A 27,570-nucleotide genomic window follows, 5' to 3' on the forward strand; every position below is an offset into this window, starting at 1 on the left:
CCATACAGAGTTAATTATAATTTACTCTAATAGCCTCTCAGTTAATGTACAGAAGTGAGTCGTTTATAGATAGATACTATTAGCTTCCGGATACGACAGTCCTCCCACATGAAGGGGCTCATGTGTAGAGTCTCCTCACTAGGAGAGGGTCCATATGTTTGTATGCAAGAATTTCTCCTAATTAAGATAACATCGGTTTAAAAAAAAAAATTAATCGTGCAATACCCAATTGGACTTTTGAGTCGGGGCCACGACTCGAGGCTATTCATGCAAAAGCTCTCTCACTCCCACCAAAATGTAGGCCCCAGGTGTCCTACATGCCTTCCCGACTCCTTGCAAGAGAACTGCCCCATCGTCAAGAAATTTTTAGTTGTGATGGGAATATAAATGGTACACCAATAGAAGTGATAAGAAATTTTATTTTTTAAGTTGTTAACTTTTTAGCACATATATTTTGTGTACCGGTCACATGAAAAATCCTTCCCCATCGTCAGGCTTACCGAAGATTTCCTCCAATCGTAGCTCTCAGACGTGAATAGCCACTAATAGGGTTGGCATCTAAATTGCTCATAGAATACTTCTCTACTTTTATTTTATGTCAACAAAAAGCAACAAATTCAACAAGATTGGCATTTCTTCACAACCAAGTTCCCAAATCCATGTGTACGTTGTAACCCATTTCATCAAACACAACTTAAATTTGCGATGATTCCTAGTTTACATGAAGTACTCTTGCAATCAAGCCAACATTTGGCACAAGTTACACACACGAAGCTAATTTGAATGGCCAAATTTTGAAAACCATTCTATTCAACTTATTTTGCTTTTAAACAACTGTAACTTCATATACTATTTTGTGTCTTTGGGCAGTCGAAAATTAAGGGCTGGAATGGAAAATATTCCCGAGCTGCATCAACGAGGAGATAACACCGCTAAGTTATTCATCTGGTTTGCTTTAGTCAAATGGATCAATCCGCGGGTCATGCTCGCTTGCCATCATCATCCCAGTGCACAGGCATGTCGGGCACATGACCTAAGTGAACATGGAAGGTGATTAGTCCTAGTAGAGAGCGAAAGAGAGAGAGTTTGGCATTACAATAGATGAACAACACAAACTGCAAATCTCCTATCAACAAATGGAATTAAAGCCTTTTTGCACCAAATTCCTTTCGGAAGTTTGACAAATCATCGTAAATCCCATTATAATTCTTTCTTCCTTTTAAGCTCAGCACAAGTCAACCATCAGCAAACATGATACGATGAAATTGTCTAAAGATTTGAAGCAAGTGTAGCACGAAACAAATGATCAACAACACCAAGAGATAAGTGTGAAAAATTGCAGTGCGATCATATCTCATGGATAAACCACCTAGCAACAAATTTTGTACCTTTCCAGCACCAGAGCAATTTGGGCACCTCTCAGTTGTGGGCACTCGCAAAGGTTGGTCCGATGCACTAGATGCTGATATAGGATTGATGTTCAAGCACACTCCACTTGCAGAACATCTAGCACAGGCCAAGTACCCTGTCCATGTTTGACCAGACAAAATTACCAGATTAAAACCAAATTATGAGAACAATATAACATTAGAAATAACATTTATAACGAGAAATTAAAGAAAGGTAAAAAGCATCAGAAAAGTAACAAAGTTGAAAAGAATTTTAGTGATGAGAAAGGCAAGGGAGAACTTCCATAAAATTCGAAGAAACTAATAGCATTGTAAGAGCCAGAATGTAAGCCACTTTTTACTTGTTATTTTCATAAATTTATCAGCATACGCAAACTTCATAAAAACTAACTGCAAGAAGATATAAAAACAACCCCATTCAACAAATGATCCACTTATCCCTTAGAACTTTATCAGTTGGCACATTTCATTTGTGACAGTTTAAAACATACCAGTTCCATGGCAATATTTGCACCTTTTCTTCTCTTGCTGCTCAACATTGTTAGCTTCAATCAACATCAATGCTGAAATGACACCCACTGCCCCACCGGAGAAGGATGCCACAATAGGATCAACCTGACTGAAATCAAAATCAAACAAAAGGGCTTTCAGAACAGTAAGTAAGAAAATCCGTACTGGTTGCTTGAATTTCTAATTGTAATCAGGAAAAGAAAAAAAAAGCATGTTCAGTATATACCTTAATTGTAAAGGCAGATGCATGCTACGAATGAAATCTTCATACGAGGTACCTCCTATACCTAATTTTAGTTCCAGCTGTCACAGAGAACAGGTTGAGACATTTAACAAATATAACAGTGAAGAATTTTAAGTCTAACCATTAGGCACAAAACATGAACATCAAAACTAAGGTTCCTAATCCAATATGACCTCAACCAAAGACATCCTCTTTAAACAGAGGAACATGTAGCGTCACGCTTCAAGGGCCAGTAAACATATAAGCAGGTAAAGGGTAAAAAAATTGAGAATCCACCTTTACAAAAGTATACATGTATGGAGCCATCGGGAAATATTCACTATAAACAATCATCCATGCTTATAGACTTACCGATGGCGCAATGAGACCCCCAAATACAATTACACTAGATATCATAGATAAGCTTGTGAGGTAGAGCTGCTTCAACGTCTTTGGTGTCTGCATCATAACACATATCACACAGTGTCAGTTGAAATAAAAGGTAAAGTGATTGCACAACCACAGAATTCAGAAGAAAAATATCATACAGACACGAAAATTTTGGCATAAGAGCGCTTGTTTTAGTTGGACATTTAATTGGAAAGGTATTAGTTGGTGACTGTTGGCACAAGAAACGGACTCAGCAAGAGCTAAACAAAGAAACGTAACCATCTTATCAATCATGGACAATATTTCATTGTCAATTATCGTTTTCAACCCGCATGCCCCCTCTTGAAATATAAGGTTAGTATTTGTATCTAAACCCATATGTGCTTCTGATTTCTTAGCTAACTATCCAAATATCCCAACTTGTTTGAGGCCGTCGATAAGGGGCATACTTTAGGCAGTTAACTACATTGTAGATGACACTCACCATATGAGGGAGAAAAGGGATAGTGGATGGAATGTCAGGCATCTCATTTGACTCTTCCTCACAAGCCTCATCCATATCTCTCGCCATCCTTATCCGGTGCTGCACCCGCAATCTCCTTAGCTACACAAACCAAACATATATCAAACAAGAAGTTCACAATCCCCAAATTACTGAAATTTAAAAGATCAAACATTTATCAAACCCTTTAGAGCTATCTGCTTTCACCTCTTCCATGAGAAGAAAAATCTTGTTGCGCCGGCTTCTTATGTTGTCCTGAATTTCCTGCAGTTGCATCTGCACAAAGTCCTGCACCGTCTCCGGCCCTTCTATGATACAAAAAGTGCTGAGAGAAGAAAACAAAACATAGAAAATTCAGCATTTTTCTCGTCAACAAGACAGAAGGACCAAAATTAAATTTCAGGTTGATATTGCTAAAAAAGCGCTTTCTGACAGCAAAAGGGCTAAATGCTTTTGGCTCATAGAAGTGCTTTTCAGAGAAGAAATGCACCTGCTAGATGCTTCTTCATAAAGCACTTGGATTTTTAATCAAAAAATTAAAGGCACTAGGATTTTTAATAAAATTTTAAACGTATTTATAGTAAACGTGCTTTCTAGAGAAGCAATTCCAGACGGGCTTGATTACCTTGGCGTGTTATCGCCGGGGGATGATTCCTTGGAAGCAGAACAGGAAATTTGGGGACGCGGGGAGGTGAATTTGGACAGAGAGAGACGTCTAGGGATTCCATGGGAGGAGGTGGAGGAGGAAAGTAGGGTTTTGGCGGAAGGGGGAGGATGAGAAGTGAGTGAGAAAGAAGCCATTTTTGTAAAGGTTCTACCCTCTGCTCATCTCATCAGCCAAAAAGCAGAGAGAGAAAGAGAGAGAGAGAGAGAGAGAGAGAGAGGAAGGAGGGTTTTGGTGAGTGAGAGCCGAGGGGAGAGAGAGAGAGAGAGAGGAATCTTTGGGAGGTTTGAGTGGGCATCTTGGTGGAAGACGGAGACAGAAGAGACGATGAGGCTAATGGGTTATTGCCACGTCACCACATGCTTCCCTTTCTCTCTCTTGACCGTTAATTGTTACTTGCGTTCGTGGCAATTACCGCGCCGCTTATGCATCATCTTGTATTTTCGTTACACTAAAAAATCAACCGAAAGAAAGACCAGCAGAAAAGTCCAAGTTAGCTAAAATGGTTCCTATAAAACAATACGGGTCGGTAACATTTTGGTAACGTATACAATATTTGAGTTACGAGTATGACTTCAATACTACATATCTTGGGTCGTAAGAGAGGAGATTTAGTGTTCATATTCAAATTCATAACGCATCTTGGGCCGCAAGAGAGGAGATCTAGTATCCGTATTCATTTAGCAGTTAAATTTGATTTTCACAACTATTTAGATATTCTATTTTCAATCTCATTCATTCATTCATTCTCCTATCATTCAACAATACGTAGCATTTGAAGAAATTTCCGTGTGTTATTAGGTTTACAACTCCTTAAAGAACCCTAATTGCATTTGCAACTCCTCACTATTTTCTCCCAAACATACTTAAAAACGAAGCTACATGACAATCATGGAATCATCTGCAGTTCATTGTTTTCTCCAACAACAAAAACAGTGACTTGCTTTGTAGTTTTGGTCTGAAACTACAAAAACAAAGACACCAGAAGAAAAAACAACATAAACAACAGCACAACAACAACAGGAGGAGAAAACCATGTTCCAAATTCCCCAAATCCTTCATACAGATCATCAGCTTCCCAATCCAATACCTCTTTTCTGAACCTCTTTCCCTTCCCACTCCTCCCGCTTTCAGCAAATCGTATGTGAGATAAAATGTGAGGAAAAACTTCCTTGTGAGAATCTTCTCCAATCAACAAATCTGAATGCCCGAAGCCCTCCACAACTACCCTTTCGTGATGGAATCCTGGCTGGTGCAACTTCATGTACTTATGAGCGAGGAAAGATGTGTGAGGAGTCACGAGGAGAGACCGCCCTCCGGATATGTAAAGCGTTGGGAGTGCCATTCTTTCTGGATGGATCAAATATGAGTTGCTGCCGTTGCTGTCTACTATGAAACCGGAGTTGCATATCTTTCTCAGGTGGGGAAATGCTGCCATGGGAAGTTTTGAAGAGCTTTGCTTGTTCAACCACTGGTGCATGGTGGGACTTATGTTTTTGTGCCAGAATGTGTTTCCGAAGATTCCTGAGAAAACTTCACATTCGTTGCAGGTGCATCTCTCGTAGCGGGGTATGAAGCGGGCTATAAGTTTCAGGAGGCTGTGGCGTAAGCTGACGGTTGACGTCTCCAACAGAGGAAGCGTCTTATCATTTCCAAGTATGAACATTGATATCTGCATATTAAAAGGAACTTTTGAGGCTCTCGCAGGTAAAAATTAATGTGAGCTTGCTTTATGATTTAATAATTTTTGAATTACTACAAACTTTATTTAATTCCTTCCTCCCCTTGTTCATAATAATTAATAAGTTTCCTGCTTGGTTGTATTCCATCCTAAATCAATAGAGAGAGAGATGGGTTGGGGGGGGGGGAGCGAGAGTGAGAACTCACCGGCATCAGAGGAAGCCACATTTTAACTCTGGACCAAGGACTAAGCTTGAAGAACATTGAAGAATTGGTGCATGAGAGAGAAGCAATACGGGTTGCAGAGACGTGACCTCCCATGACAGCTATGTGTATGGCTAAGCCTCCGACACAGTGTGCAACTACATGCACCTTCACGCGCGGCCCATGCAACTCAACAATCTTATTAATTGCTGCAGAAAAAGTGAAGCAGGAAAACGCTCATTGACATACAATAGGATTAGTAAGAGTTAAGTACAATTACAGTAGGTGTATTTGGTCTTTTACCAGCAGCGATGTCAAATCTTGCAATATCTTCAATCGTAAAACTGTTTGACAAATTCAGAGGGTGCAATCGTGATTGCAGTAGCCATGTTTCATGCCCTCCTTCAAGCAGAGTTCTGACTAAATCATTTGGCTCCGTTGGCAGCCAGTAACTCTCAGTGGAGTATCCATTAAGAAGAAGAACTGGATTTAGTTGCTCATTTCCTTTAAGTTGTGGCAAAATATGGTGGCACTTCCATTGCCTACAACTGATATTGAATTCGTCTTCTGCATAATATATGGACAAGAAATTAGGAACTCTATAGCAGCAAGAAATGGACCAGAAACAGAAAACAAAAACATTTGCTACCTGTTTTTAATTCATGGAGAATGCCGCTCGGATAAGATTTAATTTGAAAATAGGATGAATCTAAATCCTTGTGGTTCCCTCGAGGTATCTGTAATATATAGGTTCTCAAGAGGGCCCCTAATAGATGGCAAAAAAACCTTCCCCTCTTGTTTCCTTCAAGGCTTATGAAACTCTTAAGAAGCTCCTTCATCGAAATGCTAAGCTCCCCTTTTAAAACAACCTTCTCATCCTTCGAGTTTTTCTCCGCAACTTTCACGAATGTCACATGCAGTGTTGTCATCTCCCTCCAAGCATATAATGCAGAAAGATAAGGATTCATTATCTTTCTTCCCTCGAGAATATATCTGCATCAAAATCGTTGTGAGAAAAATTAAAGTAAGAAAATTTATTGAACTTTCAAGTTTTATATACCTTGAACCAGTAGAAGCCCCGAGAAGAAGATGGTAATGCATATACTGTGTGTAAGGCGTTCTGCAATCTACTTCGCAAAAATTTACGTCCCCATCTAAGACATGTAAATCATCCTTCTCAAAGGCTCTAAGTTTCACATGCCCTCCAACTTTCCCTCTTAAAAGGGAATGGGCTTCTTGAGTACCCAACTTCTGCTCATTCGGTCCTTTCTGGTCTTGAGGGTTCATCTTCATTCTGAGATAAGCTGCGCACGGCATACCCCCAACGTAACCTCTCATTGTTTCTTTGACCAAGACCTCTGATCTCTGACCGTTAACCATAGTCTTATCAGTGAAGGAATCCGGACCTTGGTTAGCAATTTTAGGAACAGATGCAAGACCTTCTCTGTACATTAGAGCATCCTGCACAAGGTTCTTGCTTATGTGCTCAGCTGCCGTCGCAATAGTAAGAGAAGGATTTATTCCAATAGAGCATGGGATCAAAGAAGCATCACATACATAGAGGCCGGGATGTACAGTGATAGGCGACACCGGATCAAAAACCTGCCCATTGGAGTTGCAAACACCGTGTGAAGGATCTGAAGATGCATTGCACCCTCCTAAAAGATGAACTGATGCACTTCGGTATTTTGACATAAAGAGAATTCCTCCTAATTTCTTAGTGAGCTTTTGGAAAGCTGTAATTTTTCGTGGGAGAAGGGAATCATGAGGCGGGGTAAAGCATATTTTGTTCGTGCCCTTTTCCAATGTGATCTTACCATCACTCTCATCATATCCCAATGCAATAAGAACTATTGCTTGGGTTGCTTTACAACCTATGATATGCTTTATCTTGTCTATAATCCCATGAAGGAACCAGTATCCAGTAGGCCATCCGTAGGTTGTAATTCCTTTAAACAGCAGGTACGGATACGATGTTGGAAGTACAGCACTCTGTAACAATGAAGACTACATAAGAGGTTGATGAATCCAAATCCATCAAACCAGAAAAAAAACATTTTTAAACTTATTTCTTCAGAGATTAACATTTATATACACGCATGCATACTTCATATATATATGTAACTCATTTTCCACAAAAGCCAGATTACAGCTAGATTTTCCCACCAGATATATATATGATACATCGTTGATTACGTAAAAAATTAAAAGTCATTTGTGACCAAACCAATAGATTTACATGATTGAAAAACTGAAGTCAATTAAGTTTATAGAAGTTTCTGAACCTGTATTGTAAAGCCGAGCGAAGAAGTGTAAGAGGCAGAGATGGATGGCCCAGGCCTTTCTTCAAATGGTGTCTTAAACATTTGCTTTCTGTCTAATCCGTAACCATTCAGTGGTGCTGGGCTCCCAGCAAGATAAGCCACAGTATTTCCATTGCAGCTGAATCCAGATCCAAGTGCTTCAGAAAGTTTTAGTCCTCTCATTCTTGACTGGTAGAGTATTTTAGTGGTGCCAAAAACTCCCGCTGCGAAAAACAAGTCTAGAAATTGTTAAGAGTCTTTGTGATTAAAATTTTCAGAAGATACCTAATTTGATTGTTTCTCACCTGATAGGATTACGAAATCAGAGGTTATGTAATCAATCTCATTCAAGTAAATAAGCCATCTTCTATTTTTTCTACCGCTTTCTCCTTTGTATTGGAAGTTTTCATGCACGTTTCGAACCACATACTGTACTTGACATTCTGTTTTAACTATGCAGCCTGCCTGCTTCACAAGAAACACTGGTTTTAGTGGAGAAGGTACAGTTAAAACTTAAACACGAACATCTCTTACATCCTAAAAAGGTCGTACCCAGTGCACAAGGCTCCCGCTTTACGCAGGGTCTGGGAGAGGTGAATGTCGGCTAACCTTACCCCCATTTATGGAGAGGTTGCTCCCAAATCTCTTACATACTAATGGATATTTTTTTTTTTTTTTTTTTTTTACAAACTTCATTGACGTATTAGATAACGTAAGACATGCCTGGATTGCTGAACGCAGATAATTTTTGTCAGTAGAACTTTTGGCATTAAAAGGACATCCAGAAAGACAGTTTCCACAGGCTAAGCAGCTACCCATTGCATCATTTTGTGGTTCTTCAAGGTCAAAATTCATGCTTAGCTTCACCGAAGTCTCAAAAGCTTCTTCAATCTCTCCAATAGCAACCTCTTCCAAGACTTTTGCAGCAGGAAACTTGACAGGAATGCTTTGTGCTTTCAGCATGGCTGCTGCAGAAGCTTCACAGTTATCCCAATTCCTTTCCCAATCCTTTGGCCATTTTGGATTTCGTCTAGCACGAGCTGGTGCTGGAACCAGAACTCCTGCATTCACTAGTGAACCCCCACCAAGTCCACACGCCATAGCTGCTAGAGAATCATTCTGCTCATATACCTAGACTTTCATCATAACAGATGTATATTACACCTTGCCCCGATATGAATGGTTACGGAAAAACTGTATATGTCGCTAAATTATAGTAAAAAGTAAAAAAAACTGGTATATATACACAATAGTAAGCAAAAGTGACATCACAAAACAAAGTACATACAATATCCTGCGATTGACATGGTTCAAAACAAACAACAAAATACAGAATCGCGGCAGATATTGCCCGAGAAAAAAAGAGGAAGAGAGAATAACCTGGAACAAAGCATCTTTTGGTCCAAAGCTAATGCCTAGGTTCTGGTTCTCCATCCTCACAGCAGAAAATATCTTCGAGCTGTCAGTTGGAAAGTCCTTAGATTCCCATCTCCGGCCTTTCTCAACTAGACACACCCTTACCCCTGCCATAGACAACCGACAAGCAGCAACAGAACCGCCATAGCCAGACCCCACAACAACTGCATCATAACCATCTTCTTGTCCATAACCAAAACTAACTTCCGATTCTTGCTCCTCCATTTTCTTTCAAGTTCCAGATCTAGAATTCGGGACAATTTCTTACTTAAGGTCAAAACGAAGTGTGAGAATTTCAGTTTCAGATTCAAGATACCTTATAGCTGAGGGTACTGCCAACATGGAAAGTACTGGGTATCAAATTTGTTTCCTAGTGTGATTATTTAATAGGTAAATGATTTCAATCACGTTTTAGCATGAAGAAACCAATGAATCCAGTTAAGACAAAGTTGAGAACAATTACCTAGTAATAAACTCCAAGACAATGCAACCTCGTTAGAACATTGAACATCCAAGATTACAGCAAATATTGTGTAGTCTAGCAGCACAAAGGACACAAATCGAAAGACTATAAAGTCAGAGTTTAAAAGTCGTTTAGTCATCTGTCAGCTAGCTAAAAAAGCACATTCGGTCTATTTCTGGACAAATCCCTGATCATCTTAATCTGCATTGAACTTTGTTGAAGCAAACAAGGCTTGCATTGGACCACTAAGCATACAAATTGAACAAGAAACAAGGACTTTCTTGTCTTGGACTTAAAGAAGTAAGAAAATTTGCATTACATAACAAAGTGGAGATAATCTCAACTCAAACATATGTATAAAAATCTTGTTTACAGTCTAGCGATTTGGACCGACTTCTGAAGGGCCTGCATAAGATTTCTCATGATCCTTGGTTCACCAGGAGGTGTCTTGTCCTTCAAGGGTCCGCTTCTGACAGCTCGGAAAATAGGGCCAGAGCCGTCACTTGGTGGGAAAACCAAGCAGTCTATGTACACAGGGACCTCAACCTCCGCATTCCCGATTGTAACAAACCCCAATCTAGTCCCACCTGCAATTTTGTCTACCTGTTCCATTGCAATGTACAAGAAAACATTCAGTCCATTGCTAGGGTCTCAGTGCCATTTTCATAATGTATGCCAATGTGTCCATGCAACCGGAACCTTAAACATGGAAGTCAACATGGCTAAGGGAATATAAGTCAAATAAACTGATTTCCGCATACTCATTTTTCGTTTATTTCTGACATATTGGATTGGATAAATTTGTGATTTTTGTGAATCATCTTTATAAATTGGGTGTTATAAACATAATGGAATTTTATTTTTATTCAAGTTTATTGCATATAGCGATACCTCCAACGCAACACCTAATACGACTTCAGACTTTGAATAAAATAAAGGAAAATGAAGAAACATAAATAAACAGAAAAAAAAAAAGAATTGAAGTGAACAATATATTATGTACCTTCAAAGGCATATCAAGAGGCAGGTTGGCTCCTTGGCAGAGACTATTAGCCCACTGTTGAACAAAACGCAGCGTTTAGCACATTGGACCAGAAAAATGGGAAAATACAGAAATTTTAAAAACGCTAGAAGGAGGGTTCGAACCTCCGACCTTGTGGTTAACAGCCACACGCTCTAACCAGCTGAGCTATTCCAGCTTTGTTGTTAGAGTATGCACTTTAATGTTTAAATATACTTTATATTACCTGGAATAGTAGAATTTGGAATCTGGGAAGATCGGTATCCGAGGGCAATTTCATGGTCCCGAGCAAGACGCCGTCTTCGGCGTCGTCCGAAGGGATAAGGCTGTCCTTTTCCTGAGACGACGCCTTGGCCACCGCCGTTTGATTTCGGTGGCGGTAGTGACGGCCGGAATGCAAATTAAGGTTAGGAAAGAAGCAGCAGCTGGTGGCGGTGGTGGATACTAGTGGACAGGAAGCAGCCAGCGACGGAGGAGGAGGGGAGAGTAGCACGTGGGAACTGACACGTGGGGAGTGGACGCGGCGGAGCGAGCTCATCACTCCTCCCGCCACAGCGACAGAAATGGGCATGGGTGGCTGAGCAAATGAAATCTGTGAGGGGGTTTTAGAATTGATGGGAAAGAGGGAAAGGGATTCGTTGGAGGAATCGAAAGTGTAGAGGATATGCTGATATGCTGCTTTCATCTTCTTTAACGAGACGGGAATGGTTGGCGAGAAGCGCCTCACCAAGCTTCTAATCATTTCATGCCATATCAGCAAATGTAGGCCACTTGGCATTTTTTTAACAGAAAATTGTAACAACGGGCCCTCAAATTTATCCCAAAATTCATGATTATTGTTCCTTAACTCATCAAAACGTGTAATTATGATCATTTTCGTCAACTCAGTCAGAATTCTGTCAAAATGAGTCATGTTGGGAGGATCGTTATTACAATTTGTTTAAAGTTGAGGGATTATTGCTCAAATTGGGTTAAGGTTGAGAGATCATTACGACAATTTTTCTCATTTGATTTTTCATATTTGCCCCTTAGTTCAACCTCACGTGTTTGCCACGTGACTTATTTTGGCGGAAGTTCTTAACAAAGTTAACGAAAAGAACCATAACTACACATTTTAATGAGTTAAGAGACCAGTGGTCTCAAATTTTTAGTTAAATGGTACAATTTCCTCCTTTTTATGTGAAATTAATGAGTTGTTTGATAAGTATTTCGTTTTTAGTTTATTATTTTTTTGAAAACTGATAAATGAAAATTCGTTTGATAACTACTTTACATTTTCAAACCCAAAACTGAAAGCTGAAAACTAAATTTTGAAGACTCAATAAAATAGTTTGCATTTTCTAGTTTTTGAAAACTAAAAATAGTTATCAAATGAGTTTTCATTCTTCAATTTAAAAATAAAAATTAAAAAAAATTAAAAATTAAAAAAATAGTTACCAAACGGTTCTTAAACTGATTATTTTCGAATTTTAATGACAATTCTCCTTTACCATTTCTCAGTGAAAAAGGATCATTAGCCCAAAAGAAGTTCATACAGCTAGGAGACAAATCGATGTGATTTCAAACCATTAAGGTGAATGCGAGAAAATAAAAATATGAGAAAATTACCAATTAGTAAAACAAGATTCTAATTTCAACGGACAACTCGGAGAATTGGACATTCGAAAGCATACCTGGCATTTCAGACCCGACCTGTTAATCCGATACAACCCGTTAAAATGAGTATTCGGATGAATGTTTAACGAGTTGAATGGTTAACAGGTTAACCCATTAAGCACCCATTAAATAATGAGTCATTTTGGGTGAACGTGTTAACCACCCGTTAAATAACGGATCATTTTGGGTGAACCTGCAAAACCCGTTAACCATCTGTTAACACTCATTATTGAAGGCTTTTGTGTAATTTCAATATTCAATAATGAAACCCTCACTCTGTCTCGCATGTTCTGGCTCCCGTTCTCTCTCGTCTCCCTCATCTTCTTCTCAGAAATTACCACTCTATCCGGTCTCCTGCTGCAGCATCTTTAGCTACCTGTAATCTCAACCACACCAGAAACTTCCTCTCCTCCAAAGTCCAAACCCCACTTCAATTCCATCTCTGGCTCTCCCTGCACCTTCCCCACCAAATCTCGATCATCAACAATCGTTTCCATGGCGCCCCAAAAGAAGGAAATTACGTTCACTCTTGCTCTGTAAATTCTATTTGGCTGCCAAGAAAGTATCTTTATATAAATTTACGAATACCGTTTTGTTTTTTGGTTAATTTACAAATACCCTTTTGTTTGTTTGCTTCGTAAATGTGAATTTCGTAAATTTCCAGGTGAACAAGCTCAACAGCGGCTGGGAGAAGAAGTGGTACGGAGCGGGAATCTTCTACGAAGTGGCAGAGGAAGTGGAAGTCGGCGTCTTCAAGAAGCTGGAGAAGCGGAAGGTCCTCAGCAACGTCGAGAAGGCTGGGCTTTTGTTCGCGTAGGAGCTCGGGGTCACCCTATCATCGATTGAAAATAAAAAATAAAAATGCTAAACTGGTGAAACGAGTGAAACAAATAATCCGTTAACTTAACGGATTAAGTTTGGATGACCCATTAGTTTAACGGGTTGAATTTGAATGATCCGTTAAATTAACGGATCAGGTTAAACTCGACCCAAATCCAGTAAACCCGACCCGTTTACAGGTCTATTCGAAAGCATATCAAAATGTGTGACTTGCCCTGTAAGTACCAGTGCAAGCAACAAATCTTTTCAATTAGTTCTCAATTTGTACAGGCGGTAAGTGAAAAAGTTAAAAAAAAAAAAACAGATAATAATCCACAAGAAGTACAACACCGGAATAACAGAAGAAACTCCTGAAGATCGAAAGTTTTTACAAAGAGAGAGCCGCCCTACCGTCTATACGAACCAAGTGAAGTATACTGCTCCAGTTTATATTCACTCAACTAAGCCGGGGAGCAAGATTCGAGCTTAGGGAGGAGACTTCGCCAAGCGTCTGCAATACTTTTTGCCAGGCGTGCCTGTCCCTTGGCAAACTCATGGAAAGCAACCCCCATGTCCGTTGTTTTTTGTTCTTGAAAGTGAACTATCTCTTCATTCATCCGTCGCACTATCGTTTCAAATCTTCTGGTTGCTTCCTCACCCTCAGCCTTCAACTGCATCACAAAACCAATCTTAGTCAAATAGTGAAGATGCCACCTAACATGTGTAAACCATATACGATTGCATCAGCTGACTTGCCTCCTTGTACTCGTGCTCAGCTTCGCCCACCCTGTCCGATCTGGTCAACATGAGTTTGTCACTGCAAACCAATCAACACTTATTAGGCCAATCAACAATTAAAGACAAAATGAGCGCCAGAGAGTATTTATATCAAAATGGTGAGTGGAATCCAACATTAGTTGAATCAAATGGTCCCCATCATGCTTTTTCACAAATCAATTTTTTTCTCCTTAAACTTTTATTTTTTTTATTAACTAGAAACCTAAATATGATCACAGGTGCTACTTGTCTGTGTTTTCAGTATACAAGAGGCTAGCGTAACGGAAAATCCAGACACGCAGAGAAACATAAAACAGTTGGCCAGATGCATACAGATTTATCTCCTTCAACTTAATTGTTTCGGCAAGTTCACACTGTTGCCTGAAGGCATTTGCTCTCTCAGCTATTGTCGCCTGTTTCAACACACATAAGTAAAAGAATCAGCTTTTATTTTATGACAAATGAAGACTACCAGAAGGCCACAATCAATGAGAAAACTTTAACCAAGGGCAATTCCAGGAAGAGCTTCTATTACATATGAACCCAGAATGGTAGGAAACAAATTCCATGAGTCCAATGCAGAATGGGAAGGATAAATATTCAAATAATAATTTGTGTCCATGAATTTAGAAGCTAAAGTTATATCCATCGCAAAAAGAGAAGAATGCAAGTGTAAAGAGTATAATCTAAAGACATGTATCAAGTCAAACACTTCTCACCTTAATAGATTGCACGGCACGGACATAATCTTTCAACGGTTCTTCAAAATTCATTAACAGTTGTTGGGCCTACAAAGAGACGAAAAGATATGGTACCACCATAACATATAATGATAAGCTCTTATACAAAATGGAAAACAAAAGGAATGCATGCAAAGAAGAACAAGCAAACACACCATAGACACTAGAATGCCAATGATATATATCGAATTCTCAATTCAAGCCTACCTCCTTTTGCAGCCTAATTGATAATGTCTCTGACTTCGCCCCAAGCTCGGTAAAGGCCTTTCCAAGAGCATTACCTTCGGAAGCTCCTAGGAGCTTGGCTGCTTTCCCAAAATCTGCTAGAGACTGTCCCAGCTCTGCATAAATATAGTTATAAAGAATCACATTCTAACCACATTCAGAATTCAGAATAAGGAAATGCAGCCATAAGGCCCCTACTAGAGAAATTCAAAAGAAAAAGGTAAAGAAAGAACATTGAGCCTTCAAATCGTCATTACCTCTGTGCCTCTTGACAAGACGGTATGCATGCTTCTGGGCTTCAGCCAAGTGGTTTTCAAGCTCAAAGATGTAGTGTTTCAACTTCTCATATTCAGGATTTGACTCTTCCACCGGCTTTTCCTTTCCGAGAACAACATCGCTCACTTTAGATTGTACATCCTGTTAAATACAGAACTGCTGTTATTGTACAACCAGATCAACTCTCAAAAAGGAAAGATACTAGTTTAAGTGACCTATTTAGTTCAACAAATACAATAAATGCGGAAGACATCATGCAGCGGAAAGGATTGCCTGTTATGTTTGCACTTGACAATACACTAAAGCATTTAAACAAACAAAACCAGGAAGGAAAAATAAACTTGAAGGACTTCAGAAAACTTCAACTTATTAATAAGAATATTAATTGTCGAATTGCAATTGAATTATGTGGCATTCAAGACAGACATTGGAAGGAGATCTCTTCCTCAAATATTCTCCTACATTTATTTCCATGTGATACACGTTCCATTTTCTATTTGGCTAGACAATCCAGAACGCAGATCATTAACCTCATAATGAAAATAGATTATAAACAACTTTTCCAGGGTTGAGAATAATTGTTAGTGTGCACTATTTTTCACACTGAATACAGTGACAATTTTCTACAGGTTTCCAGTACCTGCATAACAGGATTTAACTGTTCAACCTTCCCACTACAGATTATATATCACAGAGACGGAAGGATAAGCAGAACAAGGTACCGATCATTTCTATTTCATGAAAAATGCCTTTTTAGGGCAATGAAATATCCCATGGAAACAGTTAGTCTTAAAAACACTATGCAGAATCAAAGTTACCTTGAAGATTTGCATCAAATCTGCTGGCTTCTTCTTAAAGATACCAGTCTCGTGAAACCTTAACCTTTCCATTGTCTGAAAAAAGCATATAAACACGTCAACTATTCTAAAGTCCAACAGAGGTGCCTGATAAGTTATTGACTTTCATAGTAGTGACATGAGAATAACTCTGTGACTCAAGGCATCACTTTAGAAGCACCACCTCTTCATCTGCTTGTAAGAAGGTTCTCAGATCCTCACTTTGCTGAAGTTCATGATGTGAAGCTATCCGATTAACAAATACATCCAATGCTTGACGCCTCATCTCAATAAATTCAGCACTGAAACGGAACTTTTCTGCATTAAGGACTAAAGTTAGTCACAGTGATAGTTGTTTATTTGGAGTGATTCCAAATTCCAATTCTTGGTGCAAGGCCAAGTGTGCTGGGCCCCTGGAGGAGTCTAGTTTATCTTTTATTTTCGTTTGGTTTTAAGTTTTCTGTGTTTTCACTTCCGCTAACCACTCTAATTTCCGCTACCGAATTCTATCCTACACACCAAAAAAGGTCGTACCCAGTGCACAAGGCTCCCGCTTTACGCAGGGTCTGGGAGAGGTGAATGTATCCTACACACCAACAAAAAAAAAAAAAAAAGAGAGTGAATTTTCTTAGGGTTGGCTCCACCTTGTCACTATCACAATTCCTTCATTCGCAATTTGAATCAACAACTAAGATACCTATACTAGCTAGTTAAGGCCTACACATGAAGATACAAGTACATAAGTTTAGGCATGACAAAACAATGCACATGACGAGGTGAATATAGCATTTTCTACTTTACAAGTACAAAAGAGTTCTAAGAAAAAGGGTATAGCTTTGTTGTTACCTACAGCACTCTTTTCTGGAAGAGGTGGAATAAAAATTCCTTTATACTTTTCAAAGAGACGATCCCGTAGCCAAACAAAATCACTGTAACGTCGAATAACAATCTTCTCCGGCCCTTGGTATTCAGGAAAATTTGTCTGAAAAAACAAACATAGATAGATGTGAATACTCAAGTAGAATTTAACCATTATTATTGCATCAAAATAGACACAAAAACAAGACTGAAAGGAGCAAATTTACAGATCACATGCTCATCCAACTCATTAAACACTCAAGCTCAAAAGATCCAATGAAAAACATCATTCATTTGCACACATATTATAACGAGAATCGCTGATTCATGGACAATTGGACCCCAATCTAATAAGGCAGATTCTTGTTCGCTTGTTTCATATTAATTAGCAACGACGCCCTAGGTAAAAGCTATGGTACATAAAGCTAGAATAGTTATCAATTCGCAGTGCATTTTGAATGACCGTGGAAATACAAATTCTAATTTTCTTTCTTTCGTTGCCCAGGTACCCCTTTTTTTTCAAATTTCCTTGTTTTCTAAGGCCTATTCTCATTAAATAAACAAAATCCCCTAACAAAGTGAGAATTTATATCTTCCGTACACTCTGAGCTAAAACCAACCATATAGTTACTGTTAATTACGCAATCAACCCAATCACAGGGACCTTAACCCTAATCAAATCAAAGCCTACAATCAATAACAGAAATTGAGAGCGAAATGACGAAATTACCTTGGTGATCACTCGGTAGGAGATGTATGCCTGGACGCCATTTCCCAATTTCACAGGATCAGTCACTGAGACTGAGAGGTACGGCTGCGACGACGGAGATCTAGGGCTCTGCGACGGCCCCGATATGCTTCTCTGCTGCTCCATGCAAACACAATCAAACGCCAACAGAAACGAAGATTTCATCTTACGAGCAAATCATCAAAACAAAGACCCAACAGAAGAAGACGAAGAGGAAGAGATGAATGGCAGGTTCGTAATTACCGTGGTAATCATGGCGGCGTTGTGATGAAGGTCGGGTCGGGTCGGGTCGATGAAGAAGATGGGGCGAGACGGAGCTCTGCGAGATTTCAATCTGATAGTCAACCAGAGCGTAAAGCGGTGGAAGTGGGAGCGGAATTTTCTAAAGTGCGCCGTGTGTGCACCGCGCCCTGTTCCGTGCAGTCGACGCCAGGGAAATGATCAGTTGGATGTCTTGCTGCGTAAATGAGTAAGAAGAAGAAAGTATTGCTTGTTTATTGGCATTGCTGAATAAGTTTTTTGTTTTTGTCAAAAGGTAAAATTTATTACCAACCACCGTAATTACAAAAGAAGAGGTCCAATTACATGAAAAGCACAGAAGAAGATATGGATCCTCAAAACAAAGCCCAAAATAAAGTTTCGAGCCCAGAAACAGGAAAACCCAACAATCTTGCTTGAGTTGCCACCACCAAAGCATCGTCGAGAAACAGAGATCCAGCCATCCAAATACGCAAAAATGATGGAAAAGACGACTTTAACAACTTCCTCAAAGCACCACATAGATCGGAACAACAACCACAAACCAAAGAAAGCTAGTGAGATATGACCCACTAGGAATTAAAGTCACTGAAGGAGAAAAAAAGCCACTAGGGATAGAGTCATGGGAGGTGATGGTGTGAACACCTGCGTCCGAGCTCTACACACTTCTCGGGAGAATCACGTCAAAGCGCGTTGAAGGAGAGTGACTGCAGATCCGTAAATATTTGGGGTGGAGGAAAGCCGGAGCCAGGTGGGAAGGGTAGGAAGAGGAAGGATTAAAACTATTACAATTATGGGTAAATTACATAGTACCCCTCAGGTTTGAGATCTATTACAACCACATACAGCGTCTTTAAAATATTTCACTTTTATACATCATGTATCATTTTATTTCAAAATAATACATCCCTTAGATTTTATGTCCATTAATCTGTTAAATGCTAACATGGCTACCACATTTGTACTGATGTGGCTGCCACGTGGTAAAAAAATATTTTTTTATACATTAAAAATATTATAATATTAACCCAATTAAAAAAAAACATAAAAACCCGAACCCAAATCCTCTTTCTTCCCCCTCTCCTCTCTGCAACTCCCATTTACAAAATCCCTTTCCACTATCCCTCACCCACTCCCCAGAGACCTCCCCCCAAGTGACCCACATCCTTATCCCTAACCTAGAACCCAAAAACCTACAACAAGAAGAAGAAGAAGAAAAAGAAGAATAGGGAGGAAAAAAAATAAGCCATAGTTCGTCCCCCCCAAAACCTGCAAGAAGAAGAAGAAGAGGGAGAAAAAAAAGCCTCAGTTTACGGGAAGGTCGCGGGGAGGGGGGAAGGGAAGTGGGTTGCGGGTCGCGGCAGGGTCGAGGGGGGGAAGGGAGGTGGGTCGCAGGTCGTGGTGGGGCGGGGGGGGGCAAGGGTTCTGGGCTTCTTCTTCTTTTTGTTTTTTGCGGGTGGGGGACAAACTGGGTTTGGGGATTTCTTTTGTTTCTTCTTCCTCCCTCTTCTTCTTCTTCTTTTCGTTGTTGCAAGTATGTGGGTCGCTTGGGGTGGGGGGGGTAAGGTCGCTGGGGGGGTGGGTGAGGGATAGTGGGAAGGGATTTTGTAAATGGGAGTTGCAGAGAGGAAATGGGGAAGAAAGGGGATCTGGGTTCGGGTTTTTGTGTATTTTTTTTTTGTTTAATTGGGTTAATATTATAATATTTTTAATGTATAAAAAAAAATTTACCACGTGGCAGCCACGTCAGCATTTAACAGATAAATGGACGAAAAATCTAACGGAGGTATTATTTTGAAATAAAATGGTATATGATGTATGAAAGTAAAATGTTTTAAAGACGTTGTATGGGGTTATAATAGACCTCAAACCTGAGGGGCTACTATGTAATTTACCCTACAATTATTTATAGGAATGGGAGTTTCGAACCCAAAATTTATGGGTAAAAACTCAACACCATATTCACTAGGATATTGAACCACATGCACTCATTACCTAAACACATATTCTAGAAACTTTCATTTGTAAGGTTGTAAAAGAGCTTAGTCAAATCGAATCATTATGCTCAAATTTGTAATTATTCTAAGGAAGGAAATTATACCTATGCTAAAACCCGGTGGGAAAACCACTATTAACAGTGTGTTGATTGTCCTACCCCTCAATTTCTTCACGTTTTTGGGCCTTCTTAGGGATTCTCACTGAATTGGCGGTTTTACCCTTTTCCTCATTTTTGTTGTCTCGTGTCGCTGGAGGTGGAAATACGTTTTTCATTTTCTTGGTTGGGCTTTGGTTTCCTGATGATAAGCGAACATCGAATTGACAGTGCCTTTTTCCCTTTCTCTCTTACTTTTGTTGTTTCCTTTCACTTTCACTTCATTTTGGAGCTTTGGCTTTAAGACGGGATGTGTGTTTTGTTGCTTCTAAATTTGGTTGGTCAATTTTCTTTGTCGTTTATTCTGTTTTTGTTTGGACCTTTGGCTTTTCTTTTCGGTTTCTGTTGTTGCAGGAGTGTGGTTTCAGTGATGGGTTTTCAACTTTCGTTTTTTTAGCCGTTTTGTTAGCACTTTTCGATTATGGACAGGGATGTTTGATTTTTTTTTTTTTGTTGTTTGTTTGTTAGTCTTTCAGCAGGCTATGACTTTGTGTTTTTGTTTGGTTATTTTTGCAACTCTTCAACGACTTTGTGGTCAAGATTTGAATGGTTCTGTGGTCACGATTTCCAGTTGCAGCAGTTAGGTTTTTTCTCAAGTATTAGTTTTTTCTGGTGGTCACAGTTTATCCAGTGATGCGGGTGTTGTATTTGGATTTTTTGAGTTCTCTTTTGATTGTTTTGGTCAATTTGTTGCTTAATTATTTTGTTGTAAAGCGTTTCTACAATGTTCAGTTGCTCTGTAAACATTTAAGATTGATTTTACTCTTGAAAGTTTATAGCTTTTGTTAGTTAACATAAAACCAGGTTTTGATTGTTTTTTAGGATTTGGATAGTGTTCTTTTTAAAACTGAAACGGCCATGTGATTTCTTCTTTCGATTATTTGGTTTTGTTGGGTTGTCTTTTGATTATTTTAAGTGATCTATTGCCTGATTATTTTGTCACTAAGCACTTATGCGTGGTTGAGTTTCTCTCTAAAGATTTAAAATTAGTTTTTCTCTTCAAAGTTTACAACTTTTGTTGCCTGGCATAAAATCAAGTTTTGATTGTTTTGGAGCATTTGGATAATCTATGTTGATGTTGTGTTTCTTTTTGGACAATAATTTTTTGTGGCATTATTGAAAGTTTATCAGGTGATGTGTTTGTTTAAATTGGATGAGTGCAATTTTGTGCATGTTAGTTATTAATTTTAAATTTCGGTATTTACCTGGGTTGGATAATTATATGACATTTTTTGTAGTTTTAATCTTGATGAATGGTGTTTGAGCATGGAATTGGCTGTTATAAATGATGTTGTGGTTCGTGTATTGTTGGTGGTATTCAATTGATCTTTTTTTTTTCCTCGGTTTATCATTTTTTGTTATGGTATTTTTTTTGTGTTTGTATAGAATTGAGTCTTGACTATTCTTTTGTGTTTTTGTTTAACAATTTATTCAATTATTTCATTTCTTTTTTAGCTTATATTATGTTTTGATCAGATGATGTTCAAGTTTTTTGAGTTTTTTGTCTACACTATTTGTGAATTTATAGACCTTGAATTTCATTTGAGCAGTTTAAATGGAAGATCAAGGTCCAACTCCTCTTAATCTTTGTATTCTTTGATTTTCAATTGTAGAATAATATATTAGTTTTCATGCTACCTCTATGCAATGTGTAAATTTTTGGGTGCATATCCATTGTCTTTAAACTCTTAATTACACTGATGAATTGACTCTCAGTACTTACTATTCATGTTATTCTTTGATGTTTGTCATCTATGTCTATTTTCATATTATTTCAAGTGTTAGGTATATCAACTCTTATATTAACTCTATGTAATATGTAATTTTTTTTATGCATATCCATCAGCTTTAAAATGTTAATTACAACAATAAATTGGCTTTGACTATTCATTATCTCTGTTAGTTTTTAATGTTTGTTATTTGCATCTATTTTCATTTTATTTCAAGTGTCAAATTCAGCATCATTTAATTATTCATAGTGTGTTTGACAATTTTTTTTTCTTGCCTTTCCCATGTTTGATTATCAAGCAATAAGTGATTAAGGCGTCTTCTTATGAGATAGACTATTAAATAATGTGCATGCTACGAAATTATGAATTTTTGCACCAACAAAATGAGGGCCAGTATCGAGTGGTGCCGCATGACACTCACGTTGTGTTCATTGCTAAAACAATTTTTAACAAGTTGACAAGTATCTTTTTGCCTATTCCACGCCAAAGATTCTTTTTGCTAGACTATAATAGGTTGTATCCTCGGTTGGACAAGCTTGATGTCCTTACAGGTGATAATATGTATATACATATATGTGTGTGTGTGTGTGTGTATGTGTCGTAGAATGGATTAGTATATATTTTATGAAACATTTGTTGGAAATTATATATTATAATATGAAATATTGTAATATATAATTTTAATAATTGAATGGAAAATAGTGTTAACCAATTTCTTAGAAAGGTTATGTTGTTTAGGTGTATTCCCTTGATAAGTGGTGTATACTTATAGATGAAAAGTTACATCTCTTTAATAAGTAGAAATTGGATTCTATATAAACCCATGAAACCATTGGTATTGGACATAGAAAATTAGAGTTAATTTTTACTCTTGAGAAATAGGGTTTCCCCACTTTGTTTCTCTCATGCTTCGTGTGTCAAATTCCAAGTCGTGTATTGAGAGTAAGGAATATATAAAGTTCGCTGGAGTCCGAAGATTGAAGTGCTTTGACTTCAGATTATAAATTGTTGAATCCTGGGACATGGATGCATATCGAACTACAAGCATAAGAGTAGGCGCAAAATTCTATCTTTAAGACATTGCATTTATGCAAGCCTCAATCTCTAAGTTTGTCAGTTTTTCTATCTTTATCTCTAGTTGTTTATATTAATCTCATATATAATTGATGTTGTGAATTTCTTTATGATTATTATCATTGGAATCATATTGTTATTTTTCATATTTTCTAATATTGTTCCAACAACATTTTGTTGTGGCCTAATTATGTTTCGTTCTTTTTTTTTTTTTCAAATTTGAAGACATTATTGGTCACATGGTTGGAGTCCATCATTTGGAGCCCATACAAATGAATCAGAGGATTGATCACAAGTGTGTGGTCATTCAAAATATCAGGTTATTTCCTCTACATAATAAACTTTTTAATTGTTTTTCGTATCAATTGTATTTATGTCATAGATATCCAAACTGCTATTTTGTGACATTGGACAATCATATACTTTTCTTAAAAATAATTTACTTTTATTCAATCTTAAACTTTTTTTGCAAAATAAATCCAGATGTTCTCTGGCTGTGTAATTCAAATATTTTGATGTGTGAATAAATTTTTTTATGTTGTGATGTAGTGTTCGGACAACGCGTTACTCATGCATATACTGCGTCATATCTCTTTTAATTTTCTTCTTGAAAAATTAGTACAGGTCTCAGTTACTAATTCATCAATTTTCACCTGTGTCTAGCAATGTCTTAACAATGTATTATTACAATAAACATGTTACGAAGGCTGCATTCATTTTAGGAAGGTTAACTTTCACACTCCCTTTTTTTTTTTTGTTAAACATCATTTATTATCGCACACAACATCCATCCAATGTAGACAATGCTTAATTCTGTAAATTTACCCATTTTTTTTCCAAGCGTTTGAGAAACTGTTTATAGTGTGTGGTGTGACAAGCCCAAATCTCGGTGTCCGAAGGACAACGGGATGGCCACGTGCTTGCTGACACTCGAGGGTGACGCATGTCATTTTATGAATGCATATGCCAAGAACATGTGAAACATGCGTATAATTTTTTCGTGCAACAACACAATATAGTAATCAAGTACAAGCCTTAATAAAATATAATATTCAACTCCCAACAATGTAAAAGTGATAATGCATGACATGTTCAGAGCATACGACTAATTTGAAATACAAGCGGAAGGAATATTAGAAAGTGCGATTACAAGAGGAATGAGTCCTACACTGAAAGGACTCGAAGATACCAATGCGAGAGTGCCATGACGCCGGGATTATACGCCTCGATTCTAAGTCCTGAGGGGGCGTAAAACAAAACATGACTGGACCAAGTTATATATAAGTAATACTAAAACAATTATTCTTCAACATACTAACCTCCAGTGTAGAAAACTCATATAGCATAATAAGTAATAGGTTTTCCGAAAACCCTACCATGCCATAAAACCTTCGTATAACATATATCATATATAGTGTGCTTAGTAGTGGTATCACAATCACCCAAAGGCACTATATCACCCGTCCGAAGGTCATATATAAATATCTTCCGACTGAAGCCAATACATCGTCTGGCCGAAGCCATATATAAATATCTTCCGACCGAAGCCACTGCATCACCCGACCAAAGCCATATATAAATATCTTCCGACCGAAACCACTACATCACCTAGTCGAAGCCATATATAAATATCATTTGCCCGAACGCCCCTTATCACCCGCCCGAAGGCATATATAAGTATCATTTCCATATGTAAGCACAAAAAATCATAAACATAATCTTTCCAACATATATATCTCATCAGAGCTCAATAGCTCAAACATCATATCATAAATCATATTCATAAATATCTCAGTAAGCATAAATTCGATAAAGCATGATATTTGTCACATCCCAGACCGGCTCCGCCGTAGCACGATATTGTCCGCTTTAGGCCCCGACCACGCCCTCACGATTTTGTTTCTGGGAACTCACATGAGAACTTCCCAGTGGGTCACCCATCCTGGGAATGCTCTCGCCCAAACTCGCTTAACTTCGAAGTTCCAATGGAACCCGAAGCCAGTGAGTTCCCAAGCTATATGGAGGTGGGCATGTACATATAAGGCACATCACCCCCTCTCCGTTGGTCGATGTGGGATGTTACAATCCACCCCCTTAGGGGCCCGACGTCCTCATCGGCACACTCGCACCACACAACAAAGTGGCTCTGATACCATTCTGTCACATCCCAGATCGGCTCCGTCGTAGCACGATATTGTCCGCTTTGGGCCCCGACCACGCCCTCATGGTTTTGTTTCTAGGAACTCACATGAGAACTTCCCAGTGGGTCACCCATCTTGGGAATACTCTTGCCCAAACTCGCTTAACTTCGAAGTTCCAATGGAACCCGAAGCCAGTGAGCTCCCAAAAGGCCTCGTGCTATATGGAGGTGGGCATGTACATATAAGGCACATCACCCCTCTCCGTTGGTCGATGTGGAATGTTACAATATTTCATAAAGCGTAAATCCAATTTACTCATAAACTTTTCATAAAACGTAGTCGTAAAATCATGTTTTCATGTATGCATTTTTAGTAGTAAAATAATGCATTTTGGAAGGGGTCCACTCACAGATACTCAGTCACCGAAGAACCCTTCAAACTAGAGAGGACAGGGTCTCCACTAACAAACACACATAAAAGGACCAATTAATTAAACTATACTAAAACGATTGAATTTGGGAAAACGTAGCACTAATTTGGAATTAGGACGTCGAAATTAGTCTAGGAAAGGTCCCGGCCGAAATCCGAAAAACCCAACCAAAAGTCAACGTTAACGGTCAACGGTCAACACTGTCCAGAAGTCAAGGGGTCGAGTCAACTGTCAATAGGTCGGATCAACAGGTTGGGTCAATGATCAATGGGTCGGGTCAACCCAGTCACCGGAAAACCCATCGGAAACTGGGTTTTGGCTGAAAGTTTGGGAAATTTGCAAAGCTTCGTAACTTCTTCGTTTCTTAACCAAATTCAACCCATTATATATCAAAACGAAGCTAGAAATGTGTAGAACAAGATTATACTTCTTTGGAAGCCCAATGGTTGCTGAAGATGGCCTGAAAGGTGAATGGTCAGCGAAAAAACGGGGGAACTCATCGGATTTCTAGGTAAATTTTAAACGTTCAAAACTTTTTCAATACTCAACAAAATTGAGTAATTCAAAAATAAAAATCTTACTTCTCAACAAGATGAAGATAATGGTACCTTTCTCAATTGCTAAATCGTCATGGTTTGGCTGAAAAAATGGCCTAAAAGGTCACAGCCAGACTTGGGTTTCAATCCCGACGATTCGAAAGGAAGTTCGAGGTCAGGTTGGGTGTTCTAGGCTCATAAGGACGAGATGAAGCTTGTGGTGCTCTTAGTTTGGGTGATGGTGGGAGTGTTGTCATTGTTGTTTGTGTGTTGCATTCCCAGAGAAATAAGGTTTTTGAGAGAGGAATGAGAGGGCTGAGATGTGAGGGAGAGTTTGAGAGAAAGTGTGTTAGATATTTTCAAAAAATTAGGGCTGGTTCGGGTCGGGATCCCGAATCAAAACCCAAAGCCCAAATCCCAAACCGACTCCTTTCGGGATGCAATTCTAAAACCCGAAACCGTACTAAAATTTCGGTGTTCCCGAATTTCGGGATTCCTGAAATTGTTTCGGGTTTTCGGTTCGGGATCGGGAATGACTGCAGTCCTAATTTAGAAGATCGAATCAATGCAGATCCCAAATCCCAAATTTGCAGACAAACCCTAAAAATTCAAAGAGTCAACAATACAAAGATCGAAGAAGCCCTCGATCAAAATTCAAAAGCAGAAAGCCAAATACAAAGATATCAAGCAGTAATTGAAATAAGGGGATTTTCATTAATTCTAAATCTCCAAATTGAAAGTTCAAAACCTTCTCAATTTTAGAATCCAAATCAAAATCAAGGTACAATAATTTCATGAATCTTGACACCTTCATTATCATATCAGAGAAGCTTCGGTTTGGAGGTCGTTCGAGGTGGAACCATGGAAGCCTGGATCTGGAATATGGAGGAGTCATAGAAGTGTGGTGGTCGATCGGACATGTTGAGTCAGCTCACAGAGGGAGGAGGAGGAGAGTAGAGTGTAGAGTGTAGAGACGATTTGAGAGATTCAAGAGAGTGTTGAGTTTGTTGACATAGCTTAGGAGGAGAGGAGAGAGTGCGGAGATATTTGAGAGGTTAGAGAAAGAGTGCAGGTCGTCTGAGTGAGAAAGGGAGTGCTGGCACGTTTGAGAGATTAGAGAGAGTGAGGTATTTTACACAACGGTTGAGATTTAATCTCAACCGAATCCAACGGTTACAATTTATCCTAATATGTATAATATATAATAAATAAATGTATAATATGTATACAAATCGGTTCGGGATTACCGAACATCTGCCAACCAAGTCCCAATTCCCGTACCGAATCTATAGGATTTTTTCGGTATGGGTTACCGAACTTTTCGGGATTTTTTATTTCGGGATTTTTCGGTTTTGAATTCGGGAATTTTCGGTCGGGTTCGGGTAATTCGGGATTTTTTTCCAGCCCTACAAAAAATAAGAGGGGGACTCACAGGTACAAGGGGAAACATGTGGGCCCTAGTGGCTCACAAAATAAGGTTATCCGAAAAACTTCGACGTTTCATAACGTAAAATCTTTGTTATTATTCC

At 38.7% G+C, this 27,570-nt stretch overlaps 4 protein-coding genes and 1 non-coding gene across 7 annotated transcripts; all 5 read right to left on the bottom strand.

Annotated features, from left to right (window-relative positions):
- Positions 1-613: 613 nt before the first annotated feature.
- Positions 614-4,015, bottom strand: LOC103413499 (protein ORANGE-LIKE, chloroplastic-like). The gene is made up of 8 exons (XM_008351961.4): positions 3,660-4,015; positions 3,242-3,359; positions 3,017-3,136; positions 2,515-2,601; positions 2,146-2,222; positions 1,901-2,028; positions 1,389-1,525; positions 614-1,033 (listed from the first exon to the last, which is right to left on the bottom strand). Exons 1-8 carry the CDS (start codon positions 3,833-3,835, stop codon positions 956-958), a joined length of 921 nt encoding a protein of 306 aa, XP_008350183.2. The 5' UTR covers positions 3,836-4,015; the 3' UTR covers positions 614-955.
- Positions 4,016-4,415: 400 nt separating this feature from the next.
- On the bottom strand, positions 4,416-9,673 carry LOC103449542 (uncharacterized). Of its 2 annotated transcripts, none has more exons than XM_070808917.1 (9): positions 9,266-9,673; positions 8,605-9,016; positions 8,191-8,346; positions 7,868-8,109; positions 6,643-7,574; positions 6,232-6,575; positions 5,886-6,149; positions 5,586-5,791; positions 4,416-5,370 (listed from the first exon to the last, which is right to left on the bottom strand). In XM_070808917.1, exons 1-9 carry the CDS (start codon positions 9,524-9,526, stop codon positions 4,663-4,665), a joined length of 3,525 nt encoding a protein of 1,174 aa, XP_070665018.1. In that variant the 5' UTR covers positions 9,527-9,673; the 3' UTR covers positions 4,416-4,662. The 2 variants fall into 2 exon arrangements, with proteins under 2 accessions (XP_070665018.1, XP_028946184.2); XM_029090351.2 differs by having other exon boundaries at positions 8,191-8,350; positions 8,609-9,016; positions 9,266-9,582.
- A 263-nt stretch (positions 9,674-9,936) lies between these two features.
- On the bottom strand, positions 9,937-11,548 carry LOC103449485 (uncharacterized). The gene is made up of 3 exons (XM_008388810.4): positions 11,012-11,548; positions 10,768-10,821; positions 9,937-10,367 (listed from the first exon to the last, which is right to left on the bottom strand). Exons 1-3 carry the CDS (start codon positions 11,525-11,527, stop codon positions 10,134-10,136), a joined length of 804 nt encoding a protein of 267 aa, XP_008387032.3. The 5' UTR covers positions 11,528-11,548; the 3' UTR covers positions 9,937-10,133.
- TRNAN-GUU (transfer RNA asparagine (anticodon GUU)) lies at positions 10,890-10,963 on the bottom strand. The gene has a single exon. It is a non-coding gene; the product is annotated as a tRNA-Asn (tRNA).
- A 1,927-nt stretch (positions 11,549-13,475) lies between the features above and the next one.
- On the bottom strand, positions 13,476-18,669 carry LOC103449486 (sorting nexin 1-like). Of its 2 annotated transcripts, none has more exons than XM_008388811.4 (12): positions 18,306-18,669; positions 17,964-18,177; positions 17,703-17,837; positions 16,961-17,096; positions 16,299-16,432; positions 16,097-16,171; positions 15,260-15,419; positions 14,985-15,118; positions 14,757-14,825; positions 14,371-14,450; positions 14,017-14,077; positions 13,476-13,931 (listed from the first exon to the last, which is right to left on the bottom strand). In XM_008388811.4, exons 2-12 carry the CDS (start codon positions 17,973-17,975, stop codon positions 13,722-13,724), a joined length of 1,206 nt encoding a protein of 401 aa, XP_008387033.2. In that variant the 5' UTR covers positions 17,976-18,177; positions 18,306-18,669; the 3' UTR covers positions 13,476-13,721. The 2 variants fall into 2 exon arrangements, with proteins under 2 accessions (XP_008387033.2, XP_008387034.2); XM_008388812.4 differs by having other exon boundaries at positions 17,703-17,834; positions 18,306-18,531.
- Between the last annotated feature and the right edge of the window lie 8,901 nt (positions 18,670-27,570).

The sequence above is a fragment of the Malus domestica genome, chromosome 12, assembly GCF_042453785.1.
Source record: "Malus domestica chromosome 12, GDT2T_hap1".
Classification (NCBI taxonomy): Eukaryota; Viridiplantae; Streptophyta; class Magnoliopsida; order Rosales; family Rosaceae; genus Malus; species Malus domestica.

Bases quoted from the DNA above. Each gene is read 5' to 3' on its own strand.
- LOC103413499 (XM_008351961.4), bottom strand. From the start codon at position 3,835: ATGGCTTCTTTCTCACTCACTTCTCATCCTCCCCCTTCCGCCAAAACC. The intron at 2,602-3,016 runs GTGAGTGTCATC...GTTATGATGCAG, and splicing joins TCCCTTTTCTCCCTCATATG to ACACCAAAGACGTTGAAGCA. The intron at 2,029-2,145 runs GTATATACTGAA...TTTTGATTTCAG, and splicing joins CATCTGCCTTTACAATTAAG to TCAGGTTGATCCTATTGTGG.
- LOC103449542 (XM_070808917.1), bottom strand. From the start codon at position 9,526: ATGGAGGAGCAAGAATCGGAAGTTAGTTTTGGTTATGGACAAGAAGAT. The intron at 8,347-8,604 runs GTCTTACGTTAT...TGAAGCAGGCAG, and splicing joins GCGTTCAGCAATCCAGGCAT to GCTGCATAGTTAAAACAGAA. The intron at 5,371-5,585 runs GTGAGTTCTCAC...TTTAATATGCAG, and splicing joins TGTGGCTTCCTCTGATGCCG to ATATCAATGTTCATACTTGG.
- LOC103449485 (XM_008388810.4), bottom strand. From the start codon at position 11,527: ATGATTAGAAGCTTGGTGAGGCGCTTCTCGCCAACCATTCCCGTCTCG. The intron at 10,822-11,011 runs GTAATATAAAGT...TTTGTTCAACAG, and splicing joins TCCAAATTCTACTATTCCAG to TGGGCTAATAGTCTCTGCCA. The intron at 10,368-10,767 runs GTACATAATATA...GCAATGGAACAG, and splicing joins CTCTTGATATGCCTTTGAAG to GTAGACAAAATTGCAGGTGG.
- LOC103449486 (XM_008388811.4), bottom strand. The intron at 15,420-16,096 runs GTAACTTTGATT...TGTATTTAACAG, and splicing joins ATTTGATGCAAATCTTCAAG to GATGTACAATCTAAAGTGAG. The intron at 14,078-14,370 runs GTATGCATCTGG...ATTGGTTTGCAG, and splicing joins AAGTTGAAGGAGATAAATCT to TGACAAACTCATGTTGACCA.